This window comes from Selaginella moellendorffii, unplaced genomic scaffold, assembly GCF_000143415.4.
Source record: "Selaginella moellendorffii unplaced genomic scaffold, v1.0 SELMOscaffold_139, whole genome shotgun sequence".
NCBI lineage: Eukaryota > Viridiplantae > Streptophyta > Lycopodiopsida > Selaginellales > Selaginellaceae > Selaginella > Selaginella moellendorffii.
The window spans coordinates 248,206-270,822 of record NW_003314400.1 but is presented as its reverse complement, the minus strand read 5'-3'; the positions used below and the strand labels follow the sequence as shown (position 1 = coordinate 270,822).

At 50.0% G+C, this 22,617-nt stretch overlaps 1 protein-coding gene and 1 pseudogene across 1 annotated transcript; both read left to right on the top strand.

Moving 5' to 3' along the window:
- The first annotated feature begins 1,617 nt into the window (after window positions 1–1,617).
- Window positions 1,618–4,454, top strand: LOC9630211 (annotated as a pseudogene).
- A 10,225-nt stretch (window positions 4,455–14,679) lies between these two features.
- LOC112343218 lies at window positions 14,680–15,441 on the top strand. Its single transcript, XM_024666339.1, has one exon. The coding sequence runs from the start codon at window positions 14,680–14,682 to the stop codon at window positions 15,439–15,441; it is 762 nt and encodes a 253-aa protein (XP_024522107.1).
- Window positions 15,442–22,617: the final 7,176 nt, after the last annotated feature.

Sequence of the window (22,617 nt, the reverse complement as noted above, 5' to 3'; positions counted from 1 at the left end):
TATTGTCTCACTGGTGACAATAATTTATCTCGGTCAAGAAGGTTTAGAAGGATAAATCAACATATATGTAATACATTTTATGATCTGTATTGCCCTGGGAGAATCAATGACTACAAAATCAAAATCCTAATAGATAATACTTGATCTTGTCAAGAAACTTGGACTCCCTATAGTTCGTCACAAGTATTTTGGAATGAGGCCACTTGCAGCTGATCAATTGGACAAAGGTTATGGTAACTTATAACTTGGGAAAGTTTTTTAAGAGAAGAACATTTGGTGTTCTTAAAGACTCCTCTGATAGTATATTTTTTGGGAAACATTGGCTTCACAAGCACTCAGCAGTTATTGACTTTAGAAATCACAATGTTACTTTTAAATGCAGTGAATCATGTTTGTGGTACAGATTTCATGGTATTTATGAAGTGAGTAAAGATAAATTCAAGGAAAAGATGAATAGCTTGTGTTGGTGCTCCAACACTATAGAAGATCAAGCTGCAGTAAAAATTTCTGATCCTTATACCTGGAGAATGCCATCCTGCAATGGTTTAGGTTGAGATATAATAAAATAATGTGATCTTTTGTACATATCGTTCACAGGGCTTCCATCTTTGCATAGAGAGACTGATCTTGGACGCCATGGTGGCGAGTCCATGCACAGCCAGGTCGAGTTGATCTGCCATCAGCAATCGAATTCAACCGCCCGTTTCAAAATTACTTAACGGCTCATGCCAAGTCAAGCGTAGTCAAACTTCTTTGAAGCTCACGGAAGGAAAATAGCTACGTGACTACTTCCTCGAAATTGTCGATCTCGAGTTTTTCTCTTTTCTCATTTTTGTTCTTTCTCTTCTTTCCTTAACCAGTATTGTCTTTGTTAGAAAAACGGTCATTAAATCAAAGGGATTGATCGGAGCATTCTGATAAATGTTGCCCATGACACGGCGTCGTCCTCGCAAAGTGAACTTTCGTGCTCCATCAAGATCTCTGCACAACGATCGTCGAGTCTGGATTGATCCTTTTGTTGTGAGAATCATGATCTTGTTCCATCCTATTAAGCTTCTTTGCTTCGAGAAAATTCACGACGGTGACAATGGCATTTAAACTCCTCCCGATTGCTGTTTTCGTGGATTTTGCCACGTGTAGCATGCGAGGGTTTAGGGCTTACCCGGGAATCTCTCGCGCATCCGGCGGTGTTCTTTTGCTGAATTTTCCAACCTGTCTCCTAAAGTCTTCGACGTGGAATGCCATGCATGCTGCGTATGCCCGCCCGCAGTGGCTGCCATCGCGAGTGCCTGGATCTCTTCCAAGAGGTCGTGGAGCTGTTTGCCGGACGCTGCGACGATCGCCACTGCGCTCTCGGCGTGCTGCGATCCCGGGTTGTTGGATCTGGGAAGGCAATCTACGCGATTGCTGGCGACCAGATGGATCGATCCACCGTGCTGTGAGAATGCACGCCCACTGCCAGAGCTTCGACGATTCCATGGCGGCATTCGAGGAGATCACTGACAAGAACGCCGTGTCGTGGTCGATCGCGATGGCGGCACTCGTCCAGGTCGGGTGATCCGGCGTATAATCATCCACGAATCTACGAACAAGAGTTAGGACCTCGTATAGAAAGAAATGTGGGAGGCGGCGGCGGCGCTGGTCCTTGCGCTCGCCGACGCGGAGGCGGTGAAATTCGGCGAGTTTAAGCTCAAGAGTGGCATCATCTCGCCAATCTACATCGATCTCCGGGTGATCGTTTCCTACCCTGATTTGCTCCGCCGCGCTCTGGTCCGCCGCCGCCGCCGTTGCCGGCGCCGCCCCGTTCGACCTCCTCTGCGGCGTCCCCTACACCGCGCTGCCCATCGCGACGTGCATCTCTCTCGCGCACAATGTGCCAATGGTGATCAAGGAGGTCAAGGACTTTGGCACCCGCAAGGCGATCGAGGGCGTCTTTTCCAGCGGCCAGTCGTGCCTGGTGATCGAGGATCTAGTGACGAGCGGCGCATCGGTGCTCGAGACCGTGGAGCCTCTCACCGCCGCGAGGCTTAAGGTCTCGGACGTGGTGGTGTTGATCGATAGAGAGCAGGGTGGCGGCGACAACCTTCGCAGGCATGGATTGAGGCTCCACTCCGCCATCACTCTGACCTACGCGGTGGATGTTCTGGTGAAGCATGGGAGAGTGCGCGAGGAGGTGGCGGCGTCCGTGAAGAGCTTTGTTCGATCTAACAGGGCGGAGCTTCCTTCAACTGCTTCTTCTCTTGTCGCCGCCAAGAAGCCAAAGAGGTTGGCGTATGGAGAAAGGGCCGTGCTTGCGCAGAATGCTGCTGGGAAGAAACTCTTGGACCTCATGGAGCAGAAGAAGAGTAACTTGAGTGTTGCGGCGGACGTCACGACGTCCGAGGAGCTTCTCAAGCTTGCCGACGCTGTGAGTTCGTTTTGTCTTTCTTTTTTCTGTTTGTCACTGAATCCAAGGTTTGTGATGGTCATACAGGTCGGGCCTGAGATATGCGTGCTCAAGACGCACGTTGATGTGCTCTCGGATTTTAGCGAGGAGCTCACAGTCAAGCTTCGTGCGGTGAGTCTATTGCTTCTTCCTTCTCATGGTCTTTCCTTTTGGCCTCTGATATGCAAAATGTGTGTTTGCAGATTGCGGAGAAGCACGATTTTATGATCTTTGAGGACCGGAAGTTTGCTGATATCAGCAACACGGTTTCTATGCAGTACGAGGGGTAAGATACAATCCTTTTACTTCAGATGTTTTTGTACTCAAAGCAGAGTTTTTGTTTGTAGAGGTCCGTTTAAGATTGTGGACTGGTCGGATATCACAAACGCGCACATGGTGCCTGGCCCTGGAAGCATTGACGGTCTCAAGCTCAAGGTTTAGAAGTCCCAAAAAGTTTCAAGCATTCATGGTAAACTCTACGTCTTTTGTTGGCTATAGGGACTGGCGAAGGGGCGGGGTTTGCTGCTACTTGCCGAGATGAGCTCCAAAGGAACTCTAGCACAGGGCGAGTACCCAGCAGCAGCAGAAAAAATGGCTGCGGACAATCCAGACTTCGTCATGGGATTCATCTCCATAAATCCTGCGCGTGGGCTCAAGCTGCCAATCCCGGATTCATCCACATGACTCCCGGAGTGCAGACGAGCGCCGGGGGCGATGATCTTGGCCAGCAGTACAGCACTCCTGAAAATGTAGGAGTTTTCTTCTGTTTGCTCGTTCCTTTCTTCTGTTTTGTTCGTCCGTTTCTTCTCTTTGCTCGTTCGGTTCTTCTCTTTTTTTCGTTGCGTGCATCGAGTGCCACAGCTCCGGAACATCAAGCAGCTCCGGCAGCTCGTGTTCAAGAACGAAGAGGCCGTCTTGGATATCATCCAGACACTTGCAAATTCTTCCTGTGGATGTTATAGGTGATTGCTGACCGACAGAGGGATATAATCATCGTTGGAAGAGGAATTATGCACGCTGGGTGGCAAGCGTACCTGAAAAGCATCTCAATCACAGTCTCCCGCCTTTGAATGGCGCAAAGCGCCAATCGTGACCGTCCGCTGGGCTTTGTGGGCGATATCCTTAGATAAGCTACACATTGGAATGTTTTAGGGTTAAGGTTTATGGAACTCATGATAACTTCTTACAATTTTTCTTAATTATTGCTATGCTTGCGATGCAGATCTTTTGTGGAAGCGAGTGCGCTACTCTTTTCAGTATGATCATCACTTCTCTCGTTATGGTTCTGAGTTCACATACACAACTACAACCATCCTGAAGATCTGCCGGACAAGTTCAAGCAGCATTTCTATGTAGTAGTTGCCAATCCTCCATATCAAGAAACCCAAAACATTTTCTGGCTCTACGTTTTTTCTAGAGTGAAGAGTGTCTTACAAAGACAAACCAGGCGGTGGAGTCCTGTATGTCCAGTCCTCTTGCTCAATCGATGGTCATTCTTGCATTAACCACAGGAGCTGTGCAAGAAGAACGCGCCAAAAACATGTATCCTTGCAAATTCGTTAGCGAGCTTTTGCTTGTGACTTGGCCTGAAGTTACTTTCGATGTTTTGTACTCAAAGCAGAGTTTTGCTTTGTAGAGGTCTTGTGGACTGGTCGGACATCACAAATGCGCGTCTCAAGCTCAAGGTTAGAAGTTCCGGAAAGTTTCAAGCTTTCATGGTACGCTAGGAAGGGGGTTTGCTGCTACTGGCCCCAAAGCAATTCTGACACAGCAGCAGCAGCGAAATGGCCGCAGACCATCAGGACTTCGTCATCGAATTCATTTCCATAAATCCTGCTGCATGGCCTCCAAGCTGCCAATCTCGGAGTGCTCTCCCGAGGACGTTTACAATGGGCGAGATGAAAAGAGGCACCGCGTCAGAGAAGTACCAACGTACCAGCAGTTTATCTTGTGCTCCCACTCAGAGCACACGAAAAAACCCGTTCTTTACCGCTGGCCTGTTGAGAATGGCCCTGTGCCACGTGGCTAGTCCACGTGGAGAGACACGGTTCACCATGTCACACATATGTACATTTTCCATTCCATATATGCTATGACGGATCTTGAGCACCATCACACGGTTTCACCTTTCGTTAGATGGTATCGGAGCAATGCCTGGGAGAGCCAGAAGAATTCGAAACCGTAGGATCAGGGCGACACTTGCTAGGGTGAATCGGAGCCTCCGTCTACGTAGACAGAGGCGTGCCCTAATCCAAACGCTCCAGGCCTTGCAAGAGGCACTGGACGACTAAGAACCTGGACCTAGACTTGAACGAGTGGTGGGATTGGGTGTCGGCACCCATGGCAGCCACTGTTCCTACAAATCCGCCTCCAAATCCACCACCTATTTCCTCTCCCATCACAAATCCGACTGTGCCTACAGCGGATATCGTTTCAGTGGACGCAAATCCACCAAAATTTGATGGGAGGAACTGGCGCTTCTGGAAGACAAAATTCGAATCCTATATGGATGAACGAGGCCTCTGGGACATCACCACAGGAACTGAGACACTTCCAGATACAGCTACAGTGGATGAAACTGCGAAGTATCGCAAGAAGGACCGGAGAGCTTTGGGCAAATTCCATGCAGCGCTGGAGGGGCGAGAATTCCATTGCATTGGACGGTGCAAGAGTGCAAAGGAAGCGTGGGAGGCCATGAAGCAGACTTACCAGATCCCTTCAACATCCCATCGCATATTTTTACGGAAGCAGCTTCATGCATTGGTGATGGCTGAAGGGGATGACCTCAAGGATCATCTTGCTGGTGTGAGAACCATCTTAGATGATCTTAAGGATGTGGGAGCAAACATAGAGGATGAAGAAGAAGCAGAGCTGGTGCTCGTCACACTTCCTCCATCCTTTGATCCTCTCATACGTAGCCTCACTACCAGTGGAACTCCTCTAACCCTGAATGGCGTGATCAGTAGCCTCCAGGACGATGATCTGAGACGAAGAGCAACAACAGGATCAGAGGCCGTTGCATTCTACTCTTCTCTCAGGAAAGAAACAGTGAACAAAGGGAAACAAGGAGCCTCTTCATCCAAGAAGCCCAAGTGTTCTCATTGCAACAAGAAAGGCCATGACGAAGCTCAATGCGGGGTGAAAAATCCATCTCTCAGGCCTGTAAGGAACAATGCAAAGAAAAAGGTGGTACACGCCTTCATCTTGTCACGAGCTATGGCTGTGGCAGCACTGTCTGCAGAATGCATCTACCTGGATTCTGCTGCTACAGACCATATGTTCAACAGTGATAAGTACTTTGAAGCCTATGTTCCTACAGCCACAGAGGAGTATGTCATCGTTGGCAATGCCCAGCAGCTTGCAGTGAAAGGAATTGGAACCATCAAGTTCACTTTACCACAAGGAATAGTCGTAAAGATCCACGAGGTTCTTTATATTCCTGGTTTATGTGCTAATTTGTTCTCTGTGGGACAATTTGCTGAGGATGGGTATCAGTTCGCCATTACACCTCGCCAATTCCAGCTGATCTCGACCACAGGAGCCATCCTCACAGCGTCCCGGCCTGGACGGCGTGACCTCTACCGCCTTACCATGCTGCCAGATCTTGCTGGACGGAGTCTGGGCCTACACGCACAAAAGACAACGACCAGTCACTCACTGGAGCTTTGGCACGCACGCCTGGGGCATCCTAGTGCTGATATAATCAAGCAGCTAGCACGCGAGCAGATGGTTGAAGGTCTAGACCTGGACCCAAGAGCCGTTCTTCCATTTTGCCAGGGCTGTCAGCTCGGAAAATCTACTCGCCAACCTTTCCCCAAGACTGGAGCATCTCGAACTACAGAGCTCATGGAACTTGTACACACTGATTTGTGTGGCCCGATGGCCACCACAGCAGTGGGAGGTATCCAATACTTTATCAGTTTCATTGATGACTACAGTCGTCGCACTATGATCTACCCTATGGCTCGCAAATCCCAATCGTTACACTACTTCCAGACTTTCAAGGATATGGGAGAAACACAAACTGGGAAAATGCTCAAGCGATTGAGAAGTGATGGTGGAGGCGAATTCACTTCCAATGCTTTCAACCAGCTGTGTGAGCCAGGAGGGATTGTGCGAGAACTTACAACGCGAGAGACCCCACAACAGAATGGCGTAGCTGAGCGCAAGAATCGCACACTAGTGGAGAGTGCTCGGGCAATGCTACTTTCCAGTGGTTTGCCTCGCAGCTTCTGGTTTCACGCTGTCTTGACGGCGAACTATCTCCAGAACCGGCTCCCCACCTCTGCCCTTGCTGACATCACTCCTGAAGAAGCATGGAGTGGCAAGAAACCTACAGTTACGCATCTGAGAATATTCGGGTGTGAAGCGTGGGCACACATCCCTGAAGAAATTGGACCCCAAGAGCCAGAAGGCTGTGTTTGTGGGCTACAGCCTCGATCACAAAGCCTATCGTCTCTGGAATCCAATCACGAAGCAGGAGATCCTGAGCAGAGATGTGGTTTTCAACGAGAATTCGTTTCTTCCTTCTAGTCAAGGTTCTACTTCCAGACCTACCTTGACCGAAGAAAATGACGTTGAAGCGGAACAAGATCAGTTGACTGTCGGCACGATCACTGTGCTGCTTCAAACAGTCCCTACGCAACAACCCATGGCCGCTTCTACTCCAACACCACCAACCCCGCCGCCTCCTCCAGATCCTCTACGCAGATCGATCCGCACAAGGCGGCCTACTGAGCGTCTCATCGAGACAATGGTCTCCTCTCGTGCAGCTGGGACTCCTACTGTTCCGAGGACCTATGGAGAAGCCATGGCCTCACAGGAAGCGTCTTACTGGCATGTAGCAATGGAAGCCGAGATTGCTTCACAGCAAAAGAACGAGACACATGTTCTTGTTCCAACTGTGCCTTCCAATCGCCAGATTATCAAGAGCATGTGGGTGTATGCTCTGAAGCTTAATCCTGATGGCTCGGTTCGCTACAAGGCGCGATTGGTGGCGAAAGGATGCTCGCAAGTTCCTGGACTTGACTACAACGACACCTTTGCTCCAGTGGTTAAGCATTCTACTCTTCGTTCCTTGATTAATTTTGCTGCGGTGGGAGACTTTGATCTGGAACAGATGGATGTGACCACGGCGTTTCTTTTGAAGAAGAAATCTATATGGCACAGCCAGAAGGATTTCTAGCCACTGGAAAAGAGGATCATCTCTGGCTTCTCAAGAAAGCTGTCTACGGCTTGAAACAAGCACCCAGATCTTGGTACAAACGCTTTGACGATTTTATACTAAGTGTGGGCTTTTCCCGTAGCGAGGCAGACCCGAATCTTTATATTCGGGTGGAGGGTGAATCATTTGTGATCATCGCTCTTTATGTTGATGATACTCTTGTCATCCATAATCATCGCTTAATGTTTCTCCAGGTTAAGCGAGATCTTTGCAGCCAATTTGAGATGAAAACTCTTGGCTCGGCTTCCTACTTTCTTGGCATGGAACTTGTGCGTGATCGCTCTCAACGCACTATCTATCTTCACCAAGCCAAGTATATAGAAGAGATGCTGGCCAGGTTTTCTATGACGAGCTCTAATCCAGTGGCGACACCAATGGAACTAGGCTGCCAGCTTTCACGAGCCATGTCTCCTGAGACAGAGGACGACAAGAGAGCCATGGACTCCATTCCTTACAGACAGGCTGTTGGCAGTCTCATGTATCCAGCTGTTTGTACGCGCCCAGATATTTCTTTTGCCGTGAGCAAAGTTAGCCAATTCCTGGCTAATCCTGGATCTCAACATTGGGCAGCGGTGAAACGCATCTTCAGGTACCTTCGAGGTACTACTTACCTTGGATTGTGCTACCAGGGAAAAGCGCTTACCCTCACGGGCTACTGTGATGCTGATTTTGGGGGAGACTGTGACACACGCAAGTCCACCTCTGGCTATTCGTTTTCCCTGGGCAGTGCGACAGTCTCGTGGTGCAGCAGGAAGCAAAGTACAGTGGCAACCTCTAGTACTGAAGCAGAATATTTGGCAGCCTCACAAGCTACCAAAGAAGGTGTGTGGTTACGCTCACTACTTTCTAACCTTGGTGTGAGTGTGAAGACTCCCACTCGCCTCTTCTGTGACAATCAAAGCTGCATTGCGTTAGCGGCCAATCCTCGCTTTCATTCACGCACCAAACACTTTGGGATTCATCATCATTTTGTTCGTGAGAAAGTGGAAGATGGCACAATTGAGCTGATCTACTGCGACACGACCACTCAGGTTGCAGATATCTTCACAAAAGCACTACCCCGAGATCGATTTCAAGTCCATCGCGAAGGGCTGGGACTTTCTCCACTGATGAGCATCACTTGTGATGGCCACAGTGCCAGTGGGAGTGTTGAGAGTGGCCCTGTGCCACGTGGCTAGTCCACGTGGAGAGACACGAGTCTTCACCGGTTCACCATGTCACACATATGTACATTTTCCATTCCATATATGCTATGACGGATCTTGAGCACCATCACACGGTTTCACCTTTCATTAGATGGCCATTTACTCTCCCTTTGATAGACTGTCTCTTGGCCATTTTGATAATGCGGGGCCTCGTCCATCTGTGCTGCTGCTGCTGCTGCTGCTTGGGATTTCTGGCTGGCTGGATTCGTCGCTGGGGCTCCAGCAGCTGATCTTGTCAAAGATCTTCCAGGCCTTCGTTCAAGCAGTATGCCATGTGCCGGATATATGTGAACTCTATCTCGTTCCTCTTCCTTGATATCCAAATGGTTCTCTCGTCCTCTCTTTCTTTCTAAAATGCCGGTTTTTCAGGACCCGGATGCTCGTCGCTCGGAGGTGGTGCATTCACGGAGCTCGGCCCTTTCTATCCGGACTCCAAATCGGATGGCCTGCTGCAGGAACTGGTCGGAGAAATTCTCTGGGTTCCTGTGCTTGTTTACGTCGATACTCGCCTCAGCTTCAATTATCCGGTTCTCCGATGGCTGAAAAGCTCTCCAAGTTAGAACCATCAATGATCGGACTCAAAAAACATACGAACTTACCCGGAAGGGATTCCAAATCGTCGGCCCAACATCGTTCGGCTTGCCGAAACACACGCCCTAGTAACCGGGAGAAATCCCAGCATCACAAACTTGCTCTTCCGGAGAAGATATTTCCAGTGCAAGAGGAACCACATTGTCCTCCACCGGAGGAGGAGCTTCCATTTTATCTTCCAGAGGTTCTTGCACCATAGCAGCGGCAGAGCTGCTGTTCTTGATGTGTGTGGAAGTCAGCAAGTTCTTATGGCAGCAGCGTGCTGCTGCTTCATCGACGACGAGAGCCCGATCAAAAAGTACTGCTTCTCCTTGGACGGCGGCGACATACACCCCTGCTTGATCGGCTTGGAAACGCCGTGCCCCAGCTCGAATGCGTTGCGGATCAAAGGCGTGTTGCTCACTGGCTGCCTGGCTAGCTGCCGCAGAGAGTTGAGAAATCTGCCCCCTCTCATCTTGAGGCGCTCGGCGAAGATCAGTACTCCCAGACGATCTGGCAAGAATCACTCACCAGCAGCCGAGCGGCATCGCCAGCGCCATCGCAGCCTCGCTCGCCATAGGCACAGAAAGATTGGTATACGTGGCAGCTATTTAATTTTTAAAATTTAAGAGAATGTTCGTTAGGGTTAGCGCCAGGGGCGGCGCGAGTGTGTAGAGGATGAAGTTTGGATGAAATGCAGAGGATTTTGGAGGATCGAGGCCTCAAGCTGCGCCCAGCAAAGAGAAATGCCAGTGGCCTTTTGTTTTTCTTCATTGCTCTCAGACAGAATGTTATTTTCTGGAAGACGATGAAAGAGGCATGATCAGTGCTCGAACCGAAATGGCGGCCCCCGGTGTCGTTCGATCTTTGCTGGTTTCCAGCACGGATTCCGAGCTCGAGAAAATGGTTTTGGAAAGGCTGGATGAATTTGGCACTGATGAAAGCAATGTAGGCAACTTCGCCGCTCCGTGCGAGAGGAACGAACGCAGAGAAATCTTTGTCTGAATGGGCAAAGGATAGAGGAGTCAAAAGCAACATTGGCATTGCTGGTGAGTCTGGGTATATTTTTCTATGACGATCTTAAAAGCTTTGTGACAAAACAGATTTTGAAGGATATGGTAGAGGAGGGGCTGCAGCCTGCAGCGTGCGATTTAAAAGCTGGAGATTCGTCCTTGAGATTCCCAGCGAGATTATTAGCTCTGAAACTGTCACGCTGGAGTCGGATTTCTGTTCGATTTTCAGCAGAATGGGCAGTTTGCCGAGGTGTTGTTACTGTTTACACGGATCGAGTAAAGTGACTTGCGTCACCGTTGCATTTTTCTGCCTCGTTCTTGCTTGCTCTGGTGAGAAAGATGTTCCAGAAGGAATTGCCACTCACAGACTGATCGAAGAGAGCGAGCTTGCTTCCAACGAACCCTTGTGCCACTCGCTCCTGAACACCGAGCTTGGGAGACTAGAGGGCGTTCGGGAAATTTTTGAAAAGATGGCGAACAAGAACGTGATCTCCTGGATGTCCATCGTCTCGGCTCACGCCCAAGCAGTGGAGATGACTCTGTCGCTCTTCGTGAGAATGCAGCTGGATGGCCTCACTGCACACAGATCGAGTGCTCTCACTGCCTGCTCGAGCATTCCAGCTCCAGTGCAAGGCAAGCTCCTCTACCGTGAACTTCTGGAGAGCGGTGGCCTGGAAGACGATGCAGTACTCACGACCGCATTGCTCGACATGTACGCCAGCTACGGAGGCCTCGAGAGGTTGTTCCGGGACATGGTTTTCAAGGACGAAGTCACGTGGACTGCGATGATCGCTGGATATGTGCGCAACGATCTAGAAAGCCGTGGAGCTCTTCCGGGAGATGTTGGCAAACGGCTTGAGCCCCGGGGCCGTGACGTTTGTGCACTTGTTCTCGGCGGAGTCGCGGTGGTACCTTTATATGTTGCTCGAGAACTACAAGCTGGTGCAGGAGCTGGATCACCAGGTCTGTGATTGTTCGGGTTGCTGGGACGTCTCAACAGGGCCGATGAGCTGATCCAAACCGGGCCTGGAGAACGCTGCTTTCGGCTTGCAAGACGCACAACAAGAAGGATCGAGCGGACCGAGCGGCAAAGAAGAATAACAGCAAGCTCGATCCGGGATGTTGCTCTCATCCTCTCCAACTTAAACGCCGATGCTGGGGAATGCAAAGGCTGAAGAAGCAACAGCCGCAGGGCCAGCTCCTCGTTGCTATGATCCTCCAAGCCAGGAAACACGTAGTGAGCGCAGGACTACACAAGTTGTGGCGAGAGGGAGGGAGTTGGGATCACGGAGACCAGCAAGCTCGGCTGTCGCGGGGTGATGATGATAGAATAGTTCCACGCAAGACAAGGGTGGAGCTCGATTGTTGGGACGATTACTACAAGATGAGGCAGCGAGCTCTGAGGAACAAGAGCTCCTCCTCGTCTCACTGCTCGCTGGTGAGCCAGAGAAGCTCAGCGAAGTCTGGAGCAACTAAGCCTTCGGTTTTTGTCGTATTCCTTTGAGACAGTGGTTTGTTGTCAGAAAACGGCAACATCCACAAACCGGAACTGAAATTGGTAATCCAAACGTCACCCCAGAAAGAACGCCTTTCAGAGCATCTGGAGCTCCTAGAAAAGGAGCACCTGCAAGAGATAGCATTGCTGCTAAGAAGGTTCACAATCCGCCAATCTCACCTAGAGCATGATACGTGAAAATGTGATCGTCGATCCAAGTGGTGTACAGTTTGGGCGGTACTTTTTGTTTCAACCATTCCAGAAAATATCTGAACACATTATTCCCAAGAGAATGCGCGAAAACGAGGGCCGTCACTCGTTTTCGCGCATTCTCTTGGCCCCCCTCGCAGCTTCCGAAGCGTCTCGAAAGTTAACCTGGAATTAGAGATCAGAAAAACAAGAGGTGATTTTGAGAAGGCAAAACCTCAGCGGATCTCGTTCTTCGAGAACTGGACCCGCCAATCTCCAGTCGTAGGGTGCGTCAACGCCGAACTCTACACACCACGAAACCCACTCCTTCCATACAGAAGGCAATGGTCCTGTGATATCCTGATTAACAAAACGAATAGAGAAAAAAAAGCCAGCTTGGATACCTGTGAAATAACAGAAATTTTTTCAAACGAAACTCACCAGAGCTACTTGTTTATGCTGTTGTCTCAGCTCCTAGACCATGATCCTCAAAGGTTTGAAACCCAACTTCCTTTCCCGATCCTGCTGGTGCAAAGCTCTGTTCGAGATCGCAGCTGTCAGTGCTCTGAAAGATCCTGAAAAAAACTAAAAATCCAGTGAGCTGAAATCAAGGGCGAGAAGGGACAATACCATGATCTCGTGCAGCCATTTATCAATCCCTGAGTGCCAGAGATCTGTTGCAGATGTCATTCTAGGACCTTGCAAAAAGGAGTTCTTCTTTGTCATAGCATCAGAGTAGTAAAAAACGCAAAAGAAGCTATAGTCGAAGCTTCTCGACGGCTGAAACTTCCCACGTCCAAAACACGGAAAGATTAGCAAAAACAGTCAAAATGAAGAAGCTCACTGTTTGCCAAGTCATTCTTCCTGTGTTTAATTCTGGCAGAACTTGTTGAAGTGACACCTGATAGAAATCCTCGTTAGAAGAAACTGCAAACTTTCCTCACACGATGTTCACTGTTTTGCATCCTCGCTACTTATTTAATGGGGGTGAGCTGCGTTGCTGCCTCAGCTCCTGGATCATGATCTTGGCGTCGTCGGTGTTGCTTTCCTTGCTGGCGCCTCAAAGTCAACGTTGAAGGTGACGAGGTTTGGCTTGAATCCCTTCTCCAGCATCTCTCTGCAGCAGCTGAAATCCTAGCTTCCCTTTCCCGAGCTTGCAAATCGTGCTGATCAGAGATACGTACGTCCAGCAGCCATCGGATGACCGACAAGAGGGTCGATGCTGACCCTAGGCAGGGGCCGATTTATAGAAAACAATTAACCACATAAATAGATGATTCATTCATCTTCATTCCTCTGAAATCTCTGCGGTTTCCTAAAAAGGACGTGTCAATGGCTGACAACGACTCAAGAAAGATGTGAGTTACCCTAAACAGGCTTGGGTTGAAGTGGATGTGGCAGGTAATGGAAGATAAAATGTAAAAGCATAAAAGATAAAAGTTTTGCTGCCCAATGATGAAATCTAAGTTAACCAAAAGCGTGGCTTTCCAATTTAGGATAAACTTGGATGTTAAGAAATTACTAATTTCTACATTCAAAAATATTATAATATGCAAAAGCCATATTTTATATTTTTATGTAAATTAATTTATATATAACTAAGAAATAATGCAACATACTAATATACTCAAAAGTCTCTCAAAAAAAAATGATTGCAGTGATCATATCCATGCTGAACTGAAGAGCATTACTACCTCAGTAAATGGAAAAATTATTGTGACAAGCCACACGGAAAGTTCGATGAAGAAAAAAGCGCGAAAACCCAGCCGTTCGATGGACCTTTGCCATAGAACCTACGGCTGGCATTCATTTGTTTCGCGCTCGAATAAAAATCACATAGCCTTGATAAAGACCGTAGAGTTATCTACGCTCACCTCCCACTTAAATGCCTAGCCAGAGTGATTTCCACGTTGTCCGTCCCAAGTTCATCACGGGACACATTCTTTTCCCGGATCCATAGAAGCTCAAAGTGCTTGCCATACCTCTCAGGATTAAAAATCCATGCAGACTCACCCCACCACCTTGGATCTCGAGCGATCGACCAGATGTTAATCAGCACTCTTGTTTTCGCAGGGATGGTGAAGCCGTTTACCTCGCAGTCTTGGTGTGATTCGTGGGGAGCCATTAGAGGAGCCGGCGGATGCAAGCGGAATGTCTCCTTGACTGCGGCTTTGAGCTATTTTAGTTTGGAAAGATCATCTTCGTTTACTTCTCTACCGCCAAATATTAGATCGATCTCATCTTGTGCTTTGGCCATGCAGGATGGATTTTTATGAGCTCCCAGAGTGCCCACTCTGTGCTAATGGCCGCTGAGTCAGGTCCTCCGGTAAGTACGTCCTGGAATACAGCCGTTTTACGATGGCTTATCGACAGACTCTTTCCTTCTGCGATGTGGATGCTGCATACCTTGATCGCTCCTTCCATATTTCAGCGCTCCAGACCGATATTCTTACCTTAAACCGCACAAGATTAGTGGGAATCTACGTTGTTTAAGCTAACTCAGCCTTTACTTTAGTGCACATATAAATAAGATCAAGTCCTTTAGGGTCATACGAGCTATGGCGAGAGGAAGCAAGAGAAGTAGAGAAGACAATGGTATCATGGTGCTGACAAAGAAGCGTCGACTGAGAAGCGAGAGGGCTTGCAAGCTCACGGCCGAGGAGGTGAGGGATCAAAACTTGTACGGCGTGTGGGAGCACCACGACCTTCCGGACAACGTGTACCAGTGCCCAAGGTGCCAATCTTACAACACACGGTTCGATTACTACAACAACGAGAAGAGTACTGGCAAGCGTGACCAGCCGCGCTACGCTTGTAGGTCGTGCAAGGGAAAATGGACACAAGGTGGCAAGGTAAGGGCCGTATCGCTATCGCCCAACGGTGGAAATAAGAGAACTTTAAAGAGCCATGGGGGAGACAAGATCACTCCAGTCGTCCAGGAAGAATTTGTAAGCGAATCATCTCAAGTTATGGGTGATTGTGTTGCGGGTTTTGATGAAACTACTTTTTGGGAGCAAGGTCATGGTCTGGGTGATTGTGCCCAACCTTTATTTCACGAGGCTTTTGATCAAAACAGTTGTTGGGAGCTTCTGCCAGCCTTGGGTCAAGGACCTGTTGGTGATTGTGTGCAAGAAGTGTTTGCTCAAGCTAGCGAGCTTGGCGATGGAGTGTTTGCTGATCAAGTTAATCAGGAGTTTGTTGGTGGGGTTCAAGGTGGAGATGTGCAAACCAATTGCTGGGGGCAACCTCAAGAATTCAACGATGTGTTTCTTGATATTGAGGGATTTCTGGCAGACCTGCCAGAAATACAGGCTTGCTGATTCATGGAAATTTTTGTCAAAAGAATTTATAGTTGGATCCCAGGGTTTCCAGATTTGTTTGATGAATAGAAGCCTACATAGTATTATATTTCAATCTGTATGTCAAATATATGAAAAGCCGCAAAGATAAGAAAAAATATATACTTTTTCTTTCTCCTCTTTCTCAAAATAGTTAAAGCACAAGCTGTTGGATTTCTTGGGCAATTTGTCCTATGTGATTCATTTATCATTTTAAAGCACAAGCTCCTGGATTTCTTGGGCGACTTGTCACTATGCTCTCAATCAGGAAATTCCAGTATTCTGCACATTTAATACAATAAAAAGTTTTGCAAAATGTGTTTAATCTGAACTTGATGACCATTTGCAGATTGTTTGATTTATCACTGCTCTGGAATGGCTGGTGTTATCTGAAGCCTGTTGCTGTTGACAAGGCTCTGCTTCCAGCTACTCAAATGTTGGAATTTGTCACCCAACTCAGTCGATGCCAGCAGCCTTCAGTGATCAGGTTTTGGAACTTAATGGCATAAAGGCACAAGAGCTGGATAAAGTGATTATACGGGAGTTTGTTGAAGCATTTGACAGACAAATGGTGGTGGAATCACAAGTTTCAGCTTTGACATTGCCTACAGACCTGTTCATTCTGCAGTAGTTCAGTGGCCACATTTTTTTATCTGCGGGTATGCATCAGTGCCGAGCAATGTTCTCCATGAACCTTAGCCCCAATCCATTGGCCATTTTTCAGATTGACAACGCGAGTAATTCCCCGTGACCTGTTTGTTTTGGTTCAAAATTTCATGTTTTGACTGTTTGTCAGACATATGTACAGACATTTGTCATTTACCTTAAACAAACAAAAGAAATTGGTACAAATTTTTTAATTACACATTTTTTTCTGGTCTCAAATTCTTTACTTCATCCTGCGCTTCATCACTTGTAGTCACTGAGCACCTGCTTCATAGCGTGAAACTTAGGACGGGAGACAGGCATGACAATAGGAAAGCGTCCCTTGAACCAGTCCAGATCTCGACCACCAAACAGCGATTCCTCACGGTAATGCAGAAAGTTGTGCTGGATAAGGCTGAAGAGTGCCTCCTTCCGGATGACTTGACGTAGATCGTTGATGCTGCAAACGCCACCCTCAGCGTCCGTGAGCCTTTTCAACAGCAACTTGAACTCGTCAGGAGTCCACAGAGGCGAGACGCCCTTCAGCCGATCTTCGGCAAAGGGGATCCCCAGCACAGGCCTCGTCCATTTCTGTGGAAGGTTCTCCGGCTGCATGCCTTTGGCGATCTCTGCCCATGACTTGGCCTGCATGAATCGTCGAGCTTTCTCCCAGGTTGCCTGCATCTCAGCTTCATCGTTTCTGCACCACGAAAGCTGTCTAGCAATGTGCTTGAGCGAGTTGATCCTCCCACCAAAGTAGTCGTAAATCTCCTTCCATATCCCGGGTGGTACGTCTCGATCTTTCAGCAGCCACTTGAAAAACTTGAAGGACTCTTCCTCCGTAAGATCACCCACGACTCCAACCATATACCTGTCTTTACCGAAATGAGCCTCCACCCAAAACTTGAAGAAGTCCTCCGACGAGCAAAGGATCACGTTAGTGACTCCCATCTGCTTGGTAACCATGATCAGCCAAGCCTGGAGAGTCATCAAGTTCTCCTCTTCTGATTCACTAAGGCTCCACTCGTGCAGCCGGTTGGCCTCGTCGATGATCAGAGTGGGATATCCTCCTTGGCCACGAGGAACGAGCCGAGCAAGCCACGTCCACCCTGCGAACAAGGATTCCAGCGCCTTTAGAAGTTCTTGCATGTCCGTCCCTTCGACCTTCTCAATAGCATCCAAATCCTTGAAAAGCTGTTTGATGAAGCCGGCTCCTGCCTCCTCTTCGTCTGCCTCGTCTGCTTCATCCTCCGCCTTACCTGACTCCATGCTAGCCTTCCCCTCTGTAGAGTTCATCGGCTTCTCCAAGAATTTCCTGGCGGCGGGCACAAAGCTGTACAAAGCCTGCGCCTTCAGCTCCCTCCCAAAGCTGGCTGCCGTGTTGAAAGTGCCGGAGCGCATGTCAATGTGGATCGGAAAAGTATGGTTGTCCCGGCGCTCTCAAAACATGAACTCAGCCAGCAGTGCGGACTTGCCTGAATCTGGAGGCCCCGTAACAAGAACCATTGATCCATCCTGAGCCGAAACCATATCCCTGAGACCCTTCAGCTCTTCTGATCTGTTGAAGAACACCCGCGACGACATCCAGAGATTCCTCCTCGCCATCGCCAACGAAAAATCCTAGTTTTAGGGTTTCTAACAGACGGTCGGAAATGCTAAAAGCCATTTATATCCGACCTTTCCCCTTGTATATCCAGAAACAATTTATTCTTCATGTTTTTTCTCGTTTAGAATTCACGCCTAGAAACTCGCAATTAAATCTAATTTGCCTCTAAAGCTGATTGAATTTGCCTCCGCAGCCTTGGACAAATTCGCAACTTTGTCCATGTAGCTAATTCAGTGAAACATATACCAGAATAAAATTAATTTAATTTAATTATAACTAGGTTAGCTAAATAACATGTAGTAATAAGTTGGATGTAAACAATATCTTGGATATAATAATAATTTTATTCACAAATATAATCAAAATTACATTTTAGGCAACACTTTCTTTTTCATTTGGGTTTTTAGGGGGAGGCAACAGGAGGATCACCAGCAGAAGAAACGCCGGAGGCTCCAGGGGAAATGGAGGAAGGCACACCACCTCCAGTCGAGGAAGGTGTTCCACCCAGTCCGGCCACTACACGAAGAGCGGAGATAAGCCGGGGGAAGCGACCTGTAAGCGCCCCCAAGATAAACTTTCACCGCCACTCCTTAGTAGCGCCAACAACGACGACTGCCACAACCGCATTAGCAGTAGTGACAGCCCTAGTAGCGGAATCTGCAGCAGCAGCAGCAGCACCGGACATGGGGAGAACACCGGCACTGGAGAGGAACACACCGGTGCCTATCCAGGAGCACATTAACGGAAGCCGACCAATGGAGGTTGATCACCCCAACAGGCGACATCATCCAGAGGGACGACATAAGCGCTCCAGAGAGCGTTCGCCAGAGAGGGCCCCTGATGGAAGAGCAGAAGGACGACCGCACAGCGGAGGATCCTCAAGAAGAAGACCCATCCGAGATGTACTGCAGACACTCACTCAATACGTCACAAAAAACGAACTAACCCAGCACCTCGAAGGATGGCTGGAGGCTATGGAGGATAGGATGCGATGAGTGGAGGACCATCTACAGGGACTCCAGCAGTTGAGCGAGGAATGCCATAACAAAGTCATGACTACCCTTGGGGAGCTGAAGAACAGAGGTATGCCAGATCAGCTGGTAGATGGTAACCCACCACCACAGTACGGAGGCGGCGTCATGAATTACCCATCGAGGAGTAACCGAAGTTGGCGGTTATGGGCAGCCAGTATACTCCGACTTTGGGACGACCCGGGCGGAACGCCAGCATCAGCTGATGCATCAAGAAGGAGAAATGCCAGGGACGCAACCATGGCCTACAAATACCATCAGGGTTCGCAAGGAGATAACCACCACAGCGGAGTGCGGCAGAGCGGTAGCAACACCAAGAACCACTCCACCCGGGTACCAGGTTCTTGCCACCGCACCTTCAGCAGTGCGCATCGAAGAGCTTCATCAGGAGGCGGAGGCAGCAGGAGGATCACCAGCAGAAGAAACGCCGGAGGCTCCAGGGGAAGTGGAGGAAGGCGCACCACCTCCAGCCGAGGAAGGTGTTCCACCCAGTCCGGCCACTACAGGAAGAGCGGAGATAAGTCGGGGGAAGCGACCTGTAAGCGCCCCCAAGATAAACATTCACCGCCACTCCTCAGTAGCGCCAACAACGACGACTGCCGCAACTGCACTAGCAGCAGCGACAACCCTAGTAGCCGAATTTGCAGCAGCAGCAGTAGCAGCACCGGACATGGGGAGAACACCGGCATTGCAAAGGAACACACCGGTGCCTATCCAGGAGCACATCAACGGAAGCCGACCAATGGAGGTTGATCGCCCCAACGGGCGACGTCATTCGGAGGGAGGACATAAGCGCTCTAGAGAGCGTTCGCCGGAGAGGGCCCCCGATGGAAGAGCAGAAGGACGACCGCACAGCGGAGGATCCTCACGAAGAAGACCCATCCGGGATGTACTGCAGACACTCACTCAGTACGTCACAGAAGACAAACTAACCCAGCACCTCGAAGGACGGCTAGAGGCTATGGAGGATAGGATGCGACGAGTGGAGGACCATGTACAGGGACTGCAGTAGTTGAGCGAGGAATGCCATAACAAAGTCATGACTACCCTCGGGGAGCTGAAGAACAGAGGTATGCCAGATCAGCCGGTAGATGGTAACCCACCACCACAGTACGGAGGCGGCGTCACGAATTACCCATCGAGGAGTAACCGAAGTTGGCAGTTATGGGCAGCCAGTATACTCCGACTTTGGGACGACCCGGGCGGAACGCCAGCGTCAGTTGACGCATCAAGAAGGAGAAATGCCAGGGATGCAACCACGGCCTACAAATACCATCAGGGTTCGCAAGGAGATAACCACCACAGCGGAACGCGGTAGAGCGGTAGCAACACCAAGAACCACTCCACCTGGGTACCAGGTTCTTGCCACCGCACGTTCAGCAGTGCGCATCGAAGAGCTTCATCAGGAGGCGGAGGCAGCAAGAGGATCACCAGCAGAAGAAACGCCGGAGGCTCTAGGGGAAGTGGAGGAAGGCGCAACACCTCCAGCCGAGGAAGGTGTTCCACCCAGTCCGACCACTACACGAAGAGCGGAGATAAGCCGGGGGAAGCGACCTGTAAGCGCCCCCAAGATAAACTTTCACCACCACTCCTCAGTAGCGCCAACAATGACGACTGCCGCAACTGCACTAGCAGCAGCGACAGCCCCGGTAGCGGAATCTGCAGCAACAGCAGTAGCACCGGACATGGGGAGAACACTGGCATTGGAGAGGAACACACCGGTGCCTATCCAGAAGCACATCAACGGAAGCCGACCAATGGAGGTTGATCGCCCCAACGGGCGACGTCATCCGGAGGGAGGACATAAGCGCTCCAGAGAGCGTTCGCCGAAGAGGGCCCCCGATGGAAGAGCAGAAGGACGACTGCACAGTGGAGGATCCTCACGAAGAAGACCCATCCGGGATGTACTACAGACACTCACTCAGTACGTCATAGAAGACGAACTAACCCAGCACCTCGAAGGACGGCTAGAGGCTATGGAGGATAGGATGCGACGAGTGGAGGACCATGTACAGGGACTGCAGTAGTTGAGCGAGGAATGCCATAACAAAGTCATGACTACCCTTGGGGAGTTGAAGAACAGAGGTATGCCAGATCAGCCGGTAGATGGTAACCCACCACCACAGTATGGAGGCGGCGTCACGAATTACCCATCGAGGAGTAACCGAAGTTGGCGGTTATGGGCAGCCAGTATACTCCGACTTTGGGACGACCCGGGCGGAACGCCAGCGTCAGCTGACGCATCAAGAAGGAGAAATGCCAGGGACACAACCACGGCCTACAAATACCATCAGGTTTCGCAAAGAGATAACCACCACGGCGGAGCGCGGCAGAGCGGTAGCAACACCAAGAACCACTCCACCCGGGTACCAAGTTCTTGCCACCGCACCTTCAGCAGTGCGCATCGAAGAGCTTCATCAGGAGGCGGAGGCAGCAGGAGGATCACCAGCAGAAGAAACGCCGGAGGCTCCAGGGGAAGTGGAGGGAGGCGCACCACCTCCAGCCGAGGAAGGTGTTCCACCCAGTCCGGCCACTACACGAAGAGCGGAGATAAGCCGGGGGAAGCGACCTGTAAGCGCCCCCAAGATAAACTTTCACCGCCACTCCTTAGTAGCGCCAACAACGACGACTGCCGCAACCGCACTAGCAGCAGCGACAGCCCCGGTAGCGGAATCTGCAGCAGCAGCAACAGCACCGGACATGGGGAGAACACCGGCACTGGAGAGGAACACACCGGTGCCTATCCAGGAGCACATCAACGGAAGCCGACCAATGGAGGTTGATCGCCCCAAAGGGCAACGTCATCCGGAGGGAGGACATAAGCGCTCCAGAGAGCGTTCGCCGGAGAGGGCCCCCGATGGAAGAGCAGAACGTTGTTGGCGCTACTGAGGAGTGGAGATGGAAGTTTACCTTGGGTACCCCTTGACTTATCTCTGCTCTTCGTGTAGTGGCCAGACTGGGTGGAACTCCTTCCCTGACAGGAGGTGGTGCGCCTTCCCCTTGAGCCTCCAGCATTTCTTCTGCTGGTGATTTGTATGCTACCTCCGCCTCCTGATGAAGCTCTTCGATGCGCAATGCTGAAGGTGCGGTTGCAAAAACCTGGTACCTAGGTGGAGTGGTTCTTGGTGTTGCTACTGCTCTGCCGCGCTCCGCCGTGGTGGTTATTTCCTTGCGAACCCTGATGGTATTGCGTCCTTGGCATTTGATGCGTCAGGCATTCCACCCAGGTCGTCCCAAAGTCGGAGTATGGCCCTGGCCGTACTGGCTCACCATAATCGCCGGTTACTCCTCGATGTACACTGCCTTTGTACTGTGGTGGTGGGTTACCACCTACCGGCTGATCTGGCATGGCTCTCCTTTTGGGGTCAACATCGGCCCCGTCTTCCTGCTGGAGCACAGAGCGACTTGGAACAGTCCTGGAGCATCCACTCCGGCTCCTCTTCTTCTTCGTCCACTGAACTATTCGAGTCCTGATCGCTGGTGTAGTGTAGCATTTTGTACCAGCCTTTGGTGTTGTTCTTCACCCCGTTGATGAAGTTGTCCATCTACTTCTTCAGCGAGTACTTTAGCTATTCATGCACGGGTCGGAACTTCCACTCGTCCCCTAATGTTAGATACGGGTACAAAAAGGTGAATCCGTCCTGACCACCCAAGAAGATCACCCCCCAGTTCGCCAATTGCCTATTCTCTGCTCTCGCATAGGCCCATATTATATTTGCCAGGCTCCTCCTATGAGAGCCGTAAGGGGTCGTAATCAGAGATTAAGGTTAGGGTAGTTCTTGCGTGGTGGGAAATGGCATGTGTGTGCGTTTCGGATGTAGTAGCAAGGGTGCTAGAAAAGAGGAAAAGCTCAGAGGTAGAAGAAAAGCAGATTGT

What these genes read in the sequence shown, in the direction of transcription:
- LOC112343218 (XM_024666339.1), top strand. Translation starts at nt 14,680, where the DNA reads ATGGCGAGAGGAAGCAAGAGAAGTAGAGAAGACAATGGTATCATGGTG.